The sequence below is a fragment of the Nipponia nippon genome, unplaced genomic scaffold, assembly GCF_047370975.1.
Source record: "Nipponia nippon isolate SJK-2023a ecotype South Korea unplaced genomic scaffold, ASM4737097v1 scaffold_5, whole genome shotgun sequence".
NCBI classification, from domain to species: domain Eukaryota; kingdom Metazoa; phylum Chordata; class Aves; order Pelecaniformes; family Threskiornithidae; genus Nipponia; species Nipponia nippon.
In genome coordinates, this window is record NW_028262369.1 from 7940328 (window position 1) to 7956511 (window position 16184).

The window sequence follows — 16184 nt, forward strand, 5'->3', positions numbered from 1 at the left end:
GGGGGAGGGCAGACACCTAATAGCAGCCCCCGGGTACCTACAAGGTAGTCATCAAGAAGACTGATTTAGGCTCTTCACATCAGCAAATAGCAGGAGGACAGCAGACAACAGGCATAAGTTAAAACAAGAGAGACTCAGACTGGATATAAGGAAAAATTCTTTCCTCACGAGGACAGTCAAATATTGGAACATGGTTGACCAAAGAGGTTGTGCAGTCTGTGGAGGTTTTCAAATCCCAAATGGATAAAGCCCCGAGCAACCTCGTTTAACCTCATAGATGACCTTTGTAGGACTGCAGCTTCCTGAGGACCCTTCCAACTTGAGTTAGCCTATGATCCTCTGACTGAGTGCAGAAAAAGCTATGAACTATTACTGCTGTTACTGACAGAAAGGTTTCAGCAAGTCTGGAACCCCTAATAACACAGTAGAAAGAGCAGCCAGAGGCAATGGAAGAGTTGATCTATTTAGAATCTTTCAACAATATTGTCCTAGTAATTTTTAGTGAGTACTGCATCAGCTACAGTATTCTCACATAACCTTAACTGGAGTTAAATGAAGAGACCCTCATATTGTTACAAACTAAAGACAAAATACAGTTTTATTGTTTGCTGGTTTTGTTTAGATTGCGTAATATAAGATTAAAGGAGCTCCATATGCCTGTAATGACCATGCCATCAATTGATACCAAATCACACTGATGTTAGGAATTTGTTTACTTGAATATATATTAAAATATAAAATATTTCAAATAGGATTTTTAAGTCATAGTTCCAAAGAACTACTACTGGAGTTTTTATTTTAAACTTTTATTTTCATTTAAGAAATGTTGTTGTCTACTTGGACTTTAGTAAGGCCTTTGACACTGTCTCCCACAGCATTCTCCTGGAGAAGCTGGCTGCTCACGGCTTGGATAAGTGCACTCTGCGCTGGGTTAAAAACTGGCTGGACGGCCGAGCCCAGAGAGTGGTGGTGAATGGAGTCAAATCCAGTTGGCAGCCGCTCACAAGTGGTGTTCCTCAGGGCTCAGTACTGGGGCCGGTCCTGTTCAACATCTTCATTGATGATCTGGACGAGGGGATCGAGTGCACCCTCAGTAAGTTTGCAGATGACACCAAGCTGGGTGGAAGTGTCGATCTGCTGGAGGGTAGGAAGGCCCTGCAGAGGGACCTGGCCAGGCTGGATCGTTGGGCCGGGGCCAACTGCATGAGGTTCAACAAGGCTCAGGGCCAGGTCCTGCACTTGGGTCACAACAACCCCAGGCAACGCTACAGGCTGGGGGAGGAGTGGCTGCAGAGCTGCCGGGAGGAAAAGGACCTGGGGGTGCTGGCTGACAGCCACCTGAACATGAGCCAGCAGTGTGCTCAGGTGGCCAAGAAGGCCAATGGCATCCTGGCTTCTATCAGGAATAGTGTGGCCAGCAGGACCAGGGAGGTGATAGTGCCCCTGTACTCGGCACTGGTGAGGCCGCACCTCGAATCCTGCGTTCAGGTTTGGGCCCCTCACTACAAGAAGGACATCGAGGTGCTGGAGTGTGTCCAGAGAAGGGCAACAAAGCTGGTGAAGGGTCTGGAGCACAAGTCTTGCAAGAAGTGGCTGAGGGAGCTGGGGTTGTTTAGTCTGGAGAAGAGGAGGCTGAGGGGAGACCTTATTGCTCTCTACAACTACCTGAAAGGAGGCTGTAGCGAGGTGGGGGTCGGCCTCTTCTCCCTAGTAACAAGTGATAGGACGAGAGGAAATGGCCTCAAGCTGCACTAGGGGAGGTTTAGGTTGGATATCAGGAAAAACTTCTTCGCTGAAAGGGCAGTCAGGCATTGGAACAGGCTGCCCAGGGAAGTGGTTGAGTCCCCATCCCTGGAGGTATTTAAAAGACGGGTAGATGTGGTGCTTGAGGACACTGTTTAGTGGTGGACTTGGCAGTGCTGGGTTAACGGTTGGACATGATGATCTTAAGGGTCTTTTCCAACCTTAACGATTCTATGATTCTATAAGAAAAACAAAGTAAAACACTGAAGCTCTTAGGTGCAAAATGATGCTACATTGTTTACAGCCATTTGAACGTACAGTTTCTCATGAAGTATCTGTCAATTAAAAAAAAAAAAACCCAAACCACTGCCAAAGTATTTTATTTTTCAATTGTCCAAGCCTGAATGTATAGCCTAAACAGCAGTATTCCACTATGCTAAAGAAAAAGATGACACCTGTGATTATGTTAGAACGGAATATGAATCATACCAGACTCATTTGTCTGAAAGTGATAAAAATATAGAAGTACTTTCCAACTGCTTTCAGAAAAAAAACCCCAACACTGTAATTCGCAAAGATAAATGCAGTGGAACCCAGCAATTTCCATTAAAAAAAAAAAACGTTTCTCTTGTTAGTCATTCTACAGCATTCAATTTGCTGCAAAGCAGCCACGTTTTTGTTCTTGAACTTCCATACATTGCTTAAGCTTCTTAAGGAGTAAAAATTAGGTTATCTTCCCTCTTCCATTCCCCAACCACAGATAACTGTCCTGACTTTCTCCTCTTCCTCCACATCACCTCACTGACAAGCCCCCAAATAAGACACACATACACACAAACATATAGCTAAATCGTTACTAAGTTCCCAAGTATCAGAGATGCACCCTTGTACATCTGACCACTAAAAGACAGGACCAAAAATTTCATACACCCTTGACATTACTAACAGACAAGAGAGAAACCATAAGAATTATACATAATGTCTTCAAATTTGAATACACACTATTTGCATAAATCAGAGAGAGAGTAACAGGGGAGAACATTCTCTGCACCAAAGCATAACTCTCAATTGCAAGGTGGGGGGATAAAAAGCAGATAATCAAATCACCACCCATTAAAGAGACGGAAAGTACCCAGAGGCTGAAAGAGACCACAGAGTATCTAATCCCCAATTACAAACACACACAAGGGAGAAAAAAGCATACAGAAGAGCCAAAAAATCCATAAAGATTGTGTAAACAGCTGAATTTTTCTTACTCGTCCACAAAGTGTCAAGTCCTGCCCATTACTAATTAAGAGAGGCAAACATGGGAAACTTACCAACTTCTCTAAAAGCATAGCTATTTTAGCTTCCCACAAAAGCTAAGTCTGGAGGCTTTAACCCATCAGCAGGAGATTCAGCACACAAGACCCAACATTTCACCCTATCATCCACAGGAAACAAGTCCGTTGTTACAGCAATTTAAAAACACCATTATATCAAACTACACATTTTGCGTTAATGTAATACCCATTATATGCAGTCATCTGGTGTAACTGGAAGTTATGGCTGGAGATCAAAATGTAGTAATGATTCTAGTACCACTGAATATACTTTAAAAACAACAAAACCAAAACCCCACCATGTGTTACATGTTACACTTGACAGAGTTTCAAAAGCCAAGAAGAAACTTCCTTATATTATGTGTACCCTGCTTGAGAAAAAAGATACTGTATGCCAAACTTCACAACAAAACTGACGAAGATTAACACCTTCATATACTTCTGATAAAAAAACAACAGAAACTTCAAGGTGAAGAGAAGGCAACAAAAATAAAGGAATCTTTTCTTCAAATGTGGAGAATGTAATAAGAAATAACCCAACCAATACCAGTAATCTAAGTTTTGTTTTTAAAATGACATCAAGACTTAGAAGTTAAACACATCTGATGCTATAGAATGTGGTAGTTAAAGAACAGAGTAAGACAAGGTTAAGAATGAAAATGTTGTAGCAAAAACTTAACAGCACAATTACACAATTTTTATCCCTACCAGAATTCAAAAGAAATTTGCCAATGATACTACTTATGATGGAACTGTAGGAAGTGCAGATTTCCAAACACCAAAATTTCTAGAGAAATTTGGTACGAAAGTTAAACTAGATTAAGAAAGCCATAACCATTTTCACTGCTTAGTGAGAGTCCAAGTATTAAGTATGCCACCAACAGTCTGCAGTTTGGTGCATTGCTTAAAACTTCCTTTAGAAATTATATCACTTGCTTGCACTTATCAACTGTTTAAAATAGAATAGTTAGGATTAACCAATTACCTGTTTCAGTTTTACTGGAGAAACCTGCTGCCTGTTTGATCGCTGCTGCTGTTAATGCTAATCCTCGGCTCCTCCTCAGACCATGCTGTAACACAGCTTCAAACTGAGCACACAAACAAGTGACTCTGCAACAGAATTTTTCAAGAAACCGAGTGAAAAGAACTATCAACTATGTTTCAATAGAGCAGGTTTATTCCAAATCTCTGAATAGAGAATGTAAAGGTGAACCATTATATTATACGTAGTGCAAGACCCCGTGTCTGCACTAATCTCATTATTTGCAAACAGTATAATCTACTTATACCCACAGTCTCCTCGTGACTATCCAAAGCTGGGGCACAAATTACATTCAGAAGAATTGACAATCAATTTGAGAAATCATCCTCACCTGCTATAGTGGTTGTTAGTCATGTTATTTCAGCTTCAGATTACCTACTTTTCATGTAATGCAATTATATTTTCATAAATATACTTTGTACTACACATGCATTGAATGACTTTTTGAAAATGTGCTATAACAATTAATATACAATTTTGTTAATTTGCATTAGTACACTATAATTCAAGCCTAGGAAAACAATTAAACATACATTTTCCTGTCCTTCAGAAATCCTAGGCATAGGAAAATAAGAAATATTTTTCTGGAGATGTGTTGAATCTTCAGGTTTTGATGTTGTTCTCTACAATACTATTTATAAATTTCCTGATTATTTTTTTTAAATATAACCCAGTTAATAAATCAATTTTCACACAGGTAGAAACATTGTAAAATCAGCAAAGTTTTAAAATTCAGCCTGCCAAAGAAAGCATTATTATTGTAACCTACGGGGAATAGTCAGGCTTAAGGTATAACAGACATTAATGCAATCTGTTTGTTTGAAATCTTATTTTCTCCAAGTTTTACTTTGGCCATTAAATAAACAATGGTTAAAACTTAAGCTTTAAGAAAGTTGCCACCTGGCTGCCAAAGCTGATTGCTAAAAGCAAGTAAAGATACTTTAACTAAGTTCAAGCAAATAAATAAAAACAGTTGACAAAGTGGCTCAGGACTCTGCCCCGGCATTCCAGAAGTACAGAATTCTATTCAGGGTCACAAAAAAGCACAAGATCTCAGGAGGAGCACTGACAGAAAAAGAGGTATATTAACCATATTGCCCTGGACAGAAGAGCTTTTAACATGTAATACTTTCCAGTACATCTATGTTAGGAAAACTTTACTTTGTTAGGAAAACTTTGCTAATAAAGCAGAATATAATTCAAACAATACTCAAGATGATTGTGGAACAGTTCTGATTAATTCTTGCCAAAAAGACTGCTGCTGCTAAAAATGGAAATTCCAGCAGATACATGACCCCTCAGAAAAAAAAAAAAAAAAAAACAACAAACTACTTAACTTTTTCAATTCAGAGAAAGCGGAACAGAAACCAGGTTCTGTGAAAGAGCTCATATTATTAAAAATCCATGTGCACTGAGAATCAAAGCAAGAAAACTGTGCAGCATTTTATAGGAAAACAGGTAAAACAAAATAAAATTCAAAAAGATCAGGTATTCTACAATGCCCAATATGCATAGTGCATTTACTAGATAGCATCACAAGTGTATGTTAAATAAACAAATACAGAAAAACAGGGAGAAGTCTAGTGTACATAGACATAGTAGAACTCTGAACAATTACAAAGACAAAAAAAAACATTGGGAGAACAAAACTTGGAGAGCCATGGATTTTGATCTAAATTCTCAGAATATCCTCATTTTCAAAATTATCTCACAATATTTAGCATAGTAACAACCTCAAATACCATGGAATTCAGGGAGGGGGGAAAAAAAAATATCTATTAATGTACTTTCCACTTCCTTTTTCATCCTGAAACTGCCTAGCTATAATCCATTATTCAGCATGTCTACTGAATTCTAAGGAAAATATTTATAAGTAAAATTTGGCCAGCATTGTATCTTTGGAATCCTAACTCTCACTGTTTGTAAGAAGACAAATACTAAAGGTCATAATTCAAATTATTAAACAACTGCAGCAAAGCAGTTGTTCAAGTAAACTGAGCAACAAAGCAGAAGTTTTAGATCCAGAGAATTTGCTCTATATAGGAGGTACTTCCTTCTAGACAAGCTTACACAATCTACTACTACAAAGGCAAACATCGTCAATACATTGTCTCACATAGACTAAACAGTAAAGATTAAATAACTAGCTCTAGTTGATGCTTCTGTGCCAACAGCTATAGCTGCACAGCCAGTCCAACTGCTAGGTCCTTCAGCCCCATCATCCCTTTATCCCACCTGCACCTTCTCGCCTCCTCCCTCACACCAGCTTCTGTCCAACAAACTCTGTGCTGAGCAGACCCTGTACTGAACTGTTTCCCCTACGCTAGCTCAACAGGACACTTCTCCAGGTCCGTTTCCCCAAAACACTGTAGGCTGAAACAGCCAAGGGCAGGACAGGATGACAGCAGTAGCCAAAAGTCAGACAGGCTTAAGCTGCCATGGAGTAGCATTAGCCCGGAGTTTCACACACAGGTAATGCACAGGAGCTGCATTACAAGCTGCTTCTGAAAGGAGATGGGTTTGCCCTCTCATCCCTTGTTGCTTCTTCCTCCTCTTCTGCATTTCCCATTGCTTCTAGCTGTGTGATCTTCCCCTCCTTGCAGCAACTCTAGCATTCACCAGACGTTTTACTGATTTAACTCACTAAAATGGCAGAAAGTTATCCTTTTGCATTATTTCTTCTTTTATTAAATTAATTCAGAGGGGACTGGATGATCACCAGGCATTGCTTAAAAAGGTTGTGGAAGGGAGTAGTACTGAAGTCAGGGACCTTGAGGAGATACATGAACCCTCCCCACGCCTTCAGTAGCAATGAATCGTTATGCTGGCTTTCCAGAAGTCATGAAACCACACCCTTAGACATGTTCTTAAAGACTGAGTTGGGAGGGGATTGGAGAGAATTTTATGCATCATTTATAAATGGCCAACAGATAATTAAGTTTTTCCCAAAAGGCAGAGTCAAACTTCAAGGACATAAGAAAAAGGACAACAAACAACTGCATTTAATCCTGGTGTTTTATTTATCCGCAATTCTTCGATAGGACAGATTCTGAGAAAGACTCAATAGGATACAAAAAGCACTGCAATTTCTGTCCACCAGTCATCATCTTAAAAGCCTTAGAAACCAATATGCCATATCCAACAACAAATACAACTAATAGAAATTAAATGAATTTTTTTAACTTACATTAATAAAAAGGAACAGCTTCTCATACAGAAAAAGAAGAAAAACAGGTTTAAAACATGTCAGGAATAAGGAAAAATAAGAACAAAAATTTTCTTAATGACTATGTTTTAAACACCCTTGACACTGATGTGTCAAGCTTCACAAAACACAGGTGCATTGGTAATAAATATGCATTCATTTTGAAAGAGGTTTTAGGGAAGATAAATTCTCCCAATCTCATGTTCAGACCTCAGAATTCAATGCTTTGTCATGAACTCTGCAGCCACTTAAAACACTTGTAACTTCATACAGAAGAACACTCTTTGTTAAGCTGTCAAATTTGTAACAAGATGAAAAATTCAGAGTGCCATGTCAGTGTTTGTGTAAACAAAAGGAACTGGGTTTTTTTTGAGCATGTCAAGTATTTTATGCCATATGTTTTATGTTATTATGATACATAATCTAAAAGTTTCTTAGACTATTTTACCTGCTATCAGAGTCCGAAGCAATTTCTTTTCTTCCTCCAAACCGTATTTGACACTGCAATAAACAGATTTTAAGAGATTTTTTTACACTAACAAACTCAATATTCTGAAATATTTCCATATAAGAAACAAAGTCATAACAAAAAAGGAAGCAGTACAAAATAAAGCATTGGCAAATACAGCCTGCAACCAAAAAATGCTTTACGGCATCATGTTCCACTAACGGGCTACTCTTGCAGTTCAAATATATTCTTGCTAGCCAGAACAACACACCTGCAGGTCCTTCAATAAATTTAAAATTGAGTTTTAAATGTACACCCACAAAAACAAACGCTGCTCCTATTCAGCTCAGTGCTACAATTACAGAAGAACCATTCTTTATAAAACTTATCATTGGCTTACTTTTGAGGCATTCTTCTGCCTCCCAAGCTCACCTAAATTGAAACGAGCCTATGAAATTCTACTTGCTGAACTTCATGCTGACGCAAGATGCATACATACATAAATAAATCCCATCTTTACCTCTATTTTAACCATTCACTAAAATCCTAGTGTAAAGAAAAAAAGCTGCTACTGTAAAATGGTAAGCAATTTAGCTGTTGCAGTACACTACAATTCAGTTCAGTCATATATTACAAACATACATATATTTATAATATATATAAATATTACAAATATAATCTGGTCAAGAACAAGAATTTTAAACAAATACTGCATAACAGTTGTTTCCTATCAGACACAAAAACTCAGCAGAACTGTGTAAAAGACTTCTTTGTCTAGTAAAGAGGAGAAAAAAGGGCAAAGACAGTTCCTGCTAGTACTGACAACTCAGAGTAAGTATACTGTAGAAATATGTATCGGATTTCTCACCTGTTTAACTGCATCCAGCAGCCGTTCTAGAAGAAACTGTCTTTTAGTGTCATTGTTCTGTGAACCTGAAATTCAACAAAATTATATCCATTTAAAATAAATAGTTTTTTAAGAAAAATCCATTCGGGCCAACACCAGGGCCCTGTTTTCCCATGCCATTTATTCCATTAAATTTATTAATGTATTTTCTTTAAGTAAAATGATGCAGTATAAGTCTGTGTTTTGAGGTTTCAAGTAGCCTTTCTCTAATAAGCAGGAATACGGTTTGGAATATCATCTAGTCTTATTTTAGTAAGATTTTGGTTTCATGATATAAGGTATATTGCAGCAATACCAAACATAGTATAATTGTGCACAACTGGCACAGCTTTCATCTAACGTCTTAGCACAACCACCTGTGGGGCCATATTGAAAGCCTGGAACTGACCTAATTTAAGATTTTTAATTTTTTTTTTTGTTGGATTAGGTGTATTGATGGAGCTCGTGCTGCAACCCCATAAATGTTCATACTGCAACAACTACCAGGGTAGTATATCATCATAGCACAAGAAAAGAATGGAAAATGAGAAAGTGACAGCAGGAATATCTCCTTAATGTCAAACAACGTTACTGAAGAAAGAGTTTTAAGTCAGGTGAACAGAGAGCAACTGTTACAATAAAACCCTTAAAATTTAACTGCCAGCACAGTTCTTCCTGATTAACACCTATAAAATCGTTTGTTACTATGCAAGCAACTACACAAGACAATCTTTAACTTCTCAATCATTTCAACAATAAATAGCATAATACTTTGCTTGTCAGAATATGCTTTATAAACTCACATGAATGTGTGTAAAATTCATTGCTTAATTAACCTACATCACCTCGATCATTTCTTTATTCTGACCTTAACTTCAAAATATCCTTCAAAAACCTCTGTGACCCCTCTGGAATTAAAGTAATTCTATTCTTCTTTTCCTCTCAAAGAACATACAACTAAGATATGCATAGGCTGAAAGCCAATTATCAAAACTCTGCATAAGCAAATTCCTCCAGATACTGAAAACTAAACACCACACAATAAGCCCTCTAGTAAATAGAGATGACATCAAAGATACGTGTCTCTTCCTCTTGCTGTCCAACACTGCGAGGTCCCAATCCCAGAATTTCCTGTCTTCATAATCCCATTCAAAGTAGTTTGCTCCTAAACCAGCAGGAGGGGACAGAAGTGTTTATCTGCTGGAGGGTAGGAAGGCCCTGGCCCGGCTGGATCGTTGGGCCGGGGCCAACTGTATGAGGTTCAACAAGGCTCAGGGCCAGGTCCTGCACTTGGGTCACAACAACCCCAGGCAACGCTACAGGCTGGGGGAGGAGTGGCTGCAGAGCTGCCTGGAGGAAAAGGACCTGGGGGTGCTGGTTGACAGCCACCTGAACATGAGCCAGCAGTGTGCTCAGGTGGCCAAGAAGGCCAATGGCATCCTGGCTTCTATCAGGAATAGTGTGGCCAGCAGGACCAGGGAGGTGATAGTGCCCCTGTAATCGGCACTGGTGAGGCCACACCTCGAATCCTGTGTTCAGGTTTGGGCCCCTCACTACAAGAAGGACATCGAGGTGCTGGAGCGTGTCCAGAGAAGGGCAACGAAGCTGGTGAAGGGTCTGGAGCACAAGTCTTGCGAGAAGAGGCTGAGGGAGCTGGGGTTGTTTAGTCTGGAGAAGAGGAGGCTGAGGGGAGCCCTTCTTGCTCTCTACAACTGCCTGAAAGGGGGTTGTAGCGAGGTGGGGGTCGGCCTCTTCTCCCTAGTAACGAGTGATAGGACGAGAGGAAACGGCCTCAAGCTGCACTAGGGGAGGTTTAGGTTGGATATCAGGAAAAACTTCTTCACCGAAAGGGTAGTCAGGCACTGGCACAGGCTGCCCAGGGAAGTGGTTGAGTCTCCATCCCTGGAGGTATTTAAAAGATGGGTAGATGGGGTGCTTGAGGACGTGGTTTAGTGGTGGGCTTGGCAGTGCTGGGTTAACGGTTGGACTTGATGATCTTAAGGGTCTTTTCCAACCTTAACGATTCTATGATTCTATGAATTTGTCCCACTGAAATTATTTTGCCTTTGTTTCATCTTAAATACAGAATTAGGAGAAGAAAAACCCCACAGTAAGTCTATAATACACAATGTTAGAATAAAGAAAATAACAGGAAAAACCTGCAAAAGTAGCTGATCGCTAACTAAGCTTCACAATGCTTATTGAGCTGATTACAGTGGATTTTCAAGAAGTTATACTTCCGATTTTGAACTCTGACTCAACTGTGCAGACATGTGATGTATGAGGTTTGGTTCTGTTAGTCAAATACTCCGATGTGTGCAAAGTCAGGTGAAGATGTAAACAGTGTTCAACGTTAGTAAAGGACTCTCAAAACAAACCCGATACCAAGTAGGTTTTAACTTCCAAACAACTATGCCAGTTATGCCACTGTGAAGATAAGGTTAAATTCATATAATCCCTACTACTCCACTTTGGGCTCCTTCAGAGACTACAATTTTATTAAATTATATTTAGTGTTTTGCATGCATGCATTGCTGAAAAAAGGAGACACATGCCTATGCCTTATAATGTAAATCTAATCTAAATGCCTTATAATAAATCACGTACTGTAAAATAAGGAAAACAATTAAATCCCAACTTTTAGTACAATCCCTCATGCACAGTAACAGTGAATATACACCAACCTGCAGACTTTCTCTACTGTTTGAAAACTCATTACTTCTACAGTCTTATGCTATTCACATACCTGCGAGAACAGGCATAATGCAACATTTGTCTTTATACTAACAGTTTGAGACTACTTCAGAACAAATGCATGTAATTAATAATTTCATGACCTGAAAAACATCTATCAAATTAAAATACTAACTATGTGGGTTAAGTTTGTGTTCCAAATGCAATACGTGTTAGTTTTTAAACTCACATCTCTTTGGCATCTTTGTATCTATTTGGCAACACAGAAATGGTTTGCAACTAGATACCAGACTATGAACAACATAAAAAATGCATAAATACAGAAAACCTACAAATGATCACTATGCAAACTGATGTTCTAAAAGACTAAAGCATGTGGTATCAAACAGCCTTAAATTTACACAGACTGAGTGCAGTGTAATGTGTATTTTGTCTTTATTTTACTTGTAAATTTGTACTAATAACAATTACAACTGCACATGATTACAACCAATAATTTCCATAAGTATTTCAGATCACCTTCACCATTAACAGGGCTATGAGGCCACATGATGCCTATACTGAGGGCTGGCCGAGGTTTCTGCTCAATGCACGTCTTCAGAATTCTTCTATTGCTGTGCTTAACATAGAAATTTTGCAGGTAGAAGAAAAAGAATATTCACAAAGCCTAATATTTTTTTTAAAATTGTAAGATTAAGTTGTATGTTTTTTCAAGCAGAGGATATATATTTCTTTGTAATAAGCCTAGAAAATGTGGTACTATTTAGCAATGTTTTTGTTTCAAGTAGATGGAAGGTAAAAATAAATCTCTACCAACTCTATTTAAGATTTTGCTCTTTTACAGTCTTCCCTTTCTAAATTAAGTCTTTAAAAAAAAAAAAAAAAGCATATTTTCAGACAAGAGTACCAATTAAGTGTGATCAACTCTAGTTGACTTAAAAGACTAACAGTGTATTACAAACTGACCAGAATACCCTCCTACCGATTCAGAATAGTGGTAAAAACAGCAGTAACACAAATACAAAACATAGAATGCATAAAACCAGCATTACTCAAAAAAAAGGCTATATTTAGACTATTGCAATGAAAAAGGAAGTTCATACGTGAGTCTAAAAATAATTGTGAAAACATAAGTATAAGGTTGAAAACACTAAGAAACTTAAAGAGACTCCTCCCATCAACATCTACTCAGTCAAAAAGGGTTAAAAATAGGCTCAGGTACTGCACCTGCCTCTGTGACCCTTGTCATTTTTTTTTCTTCACGGTCATGCTTTCCTATTTTAAAAACAAACTTCTCTCCATACCCTGACAGAAATCCACACCCACAGCAGAAGAAAACTGACTATGCAAGTAAAGGAAAATAGGATTTTCATCCAATTCTTTATAGGTACAGCTCTCTTCAGCACCACGTGTAGCATATAGGTAAAAAAAAAAAATCTCAGATTGCTCTTACATACTTCTTGAAGTCTTGTATGCAAAATTTCAGACTGCAATTCCTTTTGCTTGCTCTAGCACAAGTTCTGAGGGTACAAGTTTAAGATAAAACAAACACAGACCTAATTTAAATACTACCTTGTACTACATTATTATGATTCTACTGACTCACCCTGAATTAGTCGCATTTTTATGTTTTTTGAAACTGTCATTAAACAAGTGAAAACACCCCTAATTCTTGACAAGTACATAAATCTAGTATCCTTGTGTTACTTCACTTTAAAGTTTAGCCTATTCAACACTGTCCAATAAAATATGAGTATGTAATTAGTGAGTAGCATTGGTAATATTAAAGTAACGCTCACATCAACAGGAAGTTACCTTCACTTCCACTAGAAATACACTGTAGCTAAAAAAATATACATTAAAAATAATTATAGCTGTTAGGGAAGGAGATTCTTCTATCTACAGCCCTTTTACTCTTAGGCGCTAAAACTGCGCAGGGAAATAAGTGTAGACGGTGCTGTTACAGCCACTAAAAAAAGCACGTAGTTAAATTTATGTTACACTAGCGATCTCCTTTATCTGAAAGACGCATGATAATGATAGACATTTCTCTGTCCTGATCTGTTCCACTTACATTGTTCTGGAAAAATACTGTACAGTATTGTATAACAGTAACGTTTGGCAATGTGCAAAATTAGCATTCTTTTCGCTATCTTGCTGTCGAATCGAAATTGTTGGAAAAGTCATATAGGTCTTGGGCAAGGGCTACGCACGGGTAGGTTAGCCATGCGATTGAACCACAAGCCTTAATGTCACCTTAGGCATTATTCTAAGCAAATGTTTTTTTCTCCTCGTAAACTTGTATTTCTTCATTGTTTAAAAAAAAAAAAAGGTATTAAAAATAACTACACGATGAGGCTATATGCCACAAGAGGTGCCACCTTGCCTTTTGAGTCACAGAATTCAAACAGAGCTCCCAAAGATGAGTCTCCTAGGAAGATTTAGGCTCTGATTTGCACAAATTTGCACAAGGCTAGTCCCAGCCTGAATTCATCATTGAAGGGCTGAGGATTTCCATATGAAAATGCTGACTCTTAAAAACTTCAGAATTAGGATTTAGCCTATATCGTGTCAAGACCTGAAACATTTGAGAAACTTTCTTTTTCCATGGTTTGAAAGATTTGACTGTTACTTGCATTTTTCACAATGCTAATGAGCAGTTTTCCCCACAATAATCTTTTCTTCTCCTCATCTCTTCTTCCATAAAAATCTTTAGTTTTCTTCTTACCGTAAAGGTGAGAACAAAACAAAGAAAAATACAACTGTTTTCATTTTTGGTTTCAGTTTCAGAAATGACTGCTATCCATAAAACATGTAGCATTTACTTACTCCAGTTAACTCTTCCATTTTTTTCTTACTATCTTTGGCAACAGATCTCACCCAGTCAGGGTGGGAGAAAATCATAGGATCTAATTTTCAGGTGCAGAGTGTTGTCTGTGGCTTCCATTACTGAAGTTGTATAAGCAGACCCATGAAAGCGTTTACTAATGAACCTCCCTTCTTAAAAACAAACAAACAAACAAACAAACCCTTGCCAGTGCGTTTTAAGCCATTTACAGGAAAAACCTCTTAAAATTTCTTCCTCCGTCCTATCAAATAACTCTCCATGCTGGCCCGTTCAAGTGGCTATGCTTCCTCCAGTCCTAAAGTTTATGGGTCCCAAGTCTCATGCAAAGTGTTTAAATATTTCCCCTCACGAACACCTCAAAAACCTCAGGATTTAGCACACCCCCACACACCGCTTCTCTGTAAGGTGGAGGCCAGAACTGAACGCATCCACAGCCAACACATCCTCATCAGGACCGAGTTAGGGAAACAGCAACCATACACCCTGAATACTGGAAGGGACCACTTTTTCCACTAGTCATGCTTCTCACCTCTCTCACCAGCTCCAGGTTAGTAAGTTCGAATTATTTTTTTATTATTTTCCCTTGGTCGTTTATTCTCTCGGGAATATTTCCTGTGATTTGGCACAGCTGAGGCAATGGAGAACCCCGAGCCCAGTACCACTCGTGCTGCAAGCCAGTGTCACGTTCAAGGGCAGGCTTCAGGATTTAAAACGAGGTAAAAACACCATTTCTGGGGGGCTTTGGGAGCCAAAATGAGGAGCGGGGTGTGGTGATGCAGGCAAGGGCTGAGCCCTACCCCGCACTGCGGGGCCAGAGAAGCCGAAGTCTCCTGTGCCTCGCCAGGCCACAGCCCCCAGCCCCGCCGGGGAGAAGCAAGGGGGGGAGAAAGGGGCCTGGGCCCGCGGGGGACAGGGCCACGCCTGACCGAGCAGGCGGCGGGGATCCCCCGCCGAGCCGTGCCCGCACCAGCCCCGACAGTGCCCCAGGGACCCGGCGGCCCCACCGAGCGCGCCCTGGCAGCGGAGAGGGCCCCGCTCGAGCCCTCCACTCACCACTCATGGTGGCCTCGGGGCTCGCACCCTCCGTCCGCCGGACCCGGTCCCTCCTCCCGCGCAGCCCAAAGCCGGGCCGGCCAGCGCACACGCTCCGCCCCGGAACTCCGCCCCGCCGGCCCGGAAGGTAAACACCGCTCCGCGCCGCCGCGGCGGCGGCCTCGAGCTCCTCCGCGCCCGCGGTCTCCTCCCGGTGCCGCCTTCCCTCACAGGCGCCGGGCGTGCGGCTGCCACCGCCGCCTGCCGCTCCTGGGAAAAAGGCGCGAAGCCGTTCGCCTCCTTCCGAGGGCGGCGCCGGCTCCGGCCCGCTCCTCCGTCAGGCGGCCAACCTTCCCGCGGGCGGGAGCCCCTGTGGCAATCCTCCGCTTCCCGGAAAGCCTAACGGCCTGCCCCGTGCGGTAACTGCGGGGAAGTGAGGAAACACCGGGCAAATGGAAGATGAGAAAAAGGGAGATAAAGTGTTCTGTACTGTCACAGGCGCTGTGTAAGCTATAGGTCCTGAAAGGTTCACGTTTCAAAAAAAAACGGCACAGAAACTGTGAAACCTCTAATGCAAAAAAATGGCAATGTAATGAAGTAATTTTCTTAAAAGTTGTAGGCTAGTTTTAAGGCATCATCTTGCCATTTTATACTTGCACACTATCACAGTACAGTGCTGTGTATTTGCCATGTGCTGCTCCACGCTGTGCAGAGCGACAGAGCATAACCTTGTTTTTAAGACTTCCTAGGTAAAGTAATAATAATAAATTTAATAGCTCTGTAGGCCTATTTCAGAGGTTTTGGCTATGTGTGGCCAGACCTACACAGCTAACTCGTAACTGGCCCAAACTTTGTGGTCAGCCTCCTAAAGATGCTGTACTAGTGATCGTTCACAGATGCTGTGCAATAATTTACTAGTCTTAAAACATTTTAATTCATCATTCATGCAAGAACCTGAAACAGA

The 16184-nt window shown here is 40.2% G+C and overlaps 1 protein-coding gene across 8 annotated transcripts in view; it reads right to left on the reverse strand.

Moving 5' to 3' along the window:
- The window catches only part of LOC104015164 (sorting nexin-29), a 129868-nt gene extending 114060 nt beyond the window's left edge, over positions 1-15808 (reverse strand). For 5 of the 8 annotated variants that reach the window (XR_015698845.1, XM_087732329.1, XM_087732332.1 and 2 more), the window contains exons 1-4: positions 15242-15805; positions 8629-8693; positions 7761-7813; positions 4051-4175 (exon numbers count right to left, since the gene is read on the reverse strand). Coding sequence is in view for 7 of the 8 variants with exons in the window: in XM_087732329.1 (XP_087588455.1) it covers positions 4051-4175; positions 7761-7813; positions 8629-8693; positions 15242-15248 (250 nt within the window). In the remaining variant the exon portion in view is untranslated. Of the gene's footprint in view, positions 1-4050; positions 4176-7760; positions 7814-8628; positions 8694-14717; positions 14886-15241 lie in introns of all 8 variants that reach the window. The other 3 variants (XM_087732335.1, XM_087732333.1, XM_087732334.1) reach the window with 3 other exon arrangements.
- Between the last annotated feature and the right edge of the window lie 376 nt (positions 15809-16184).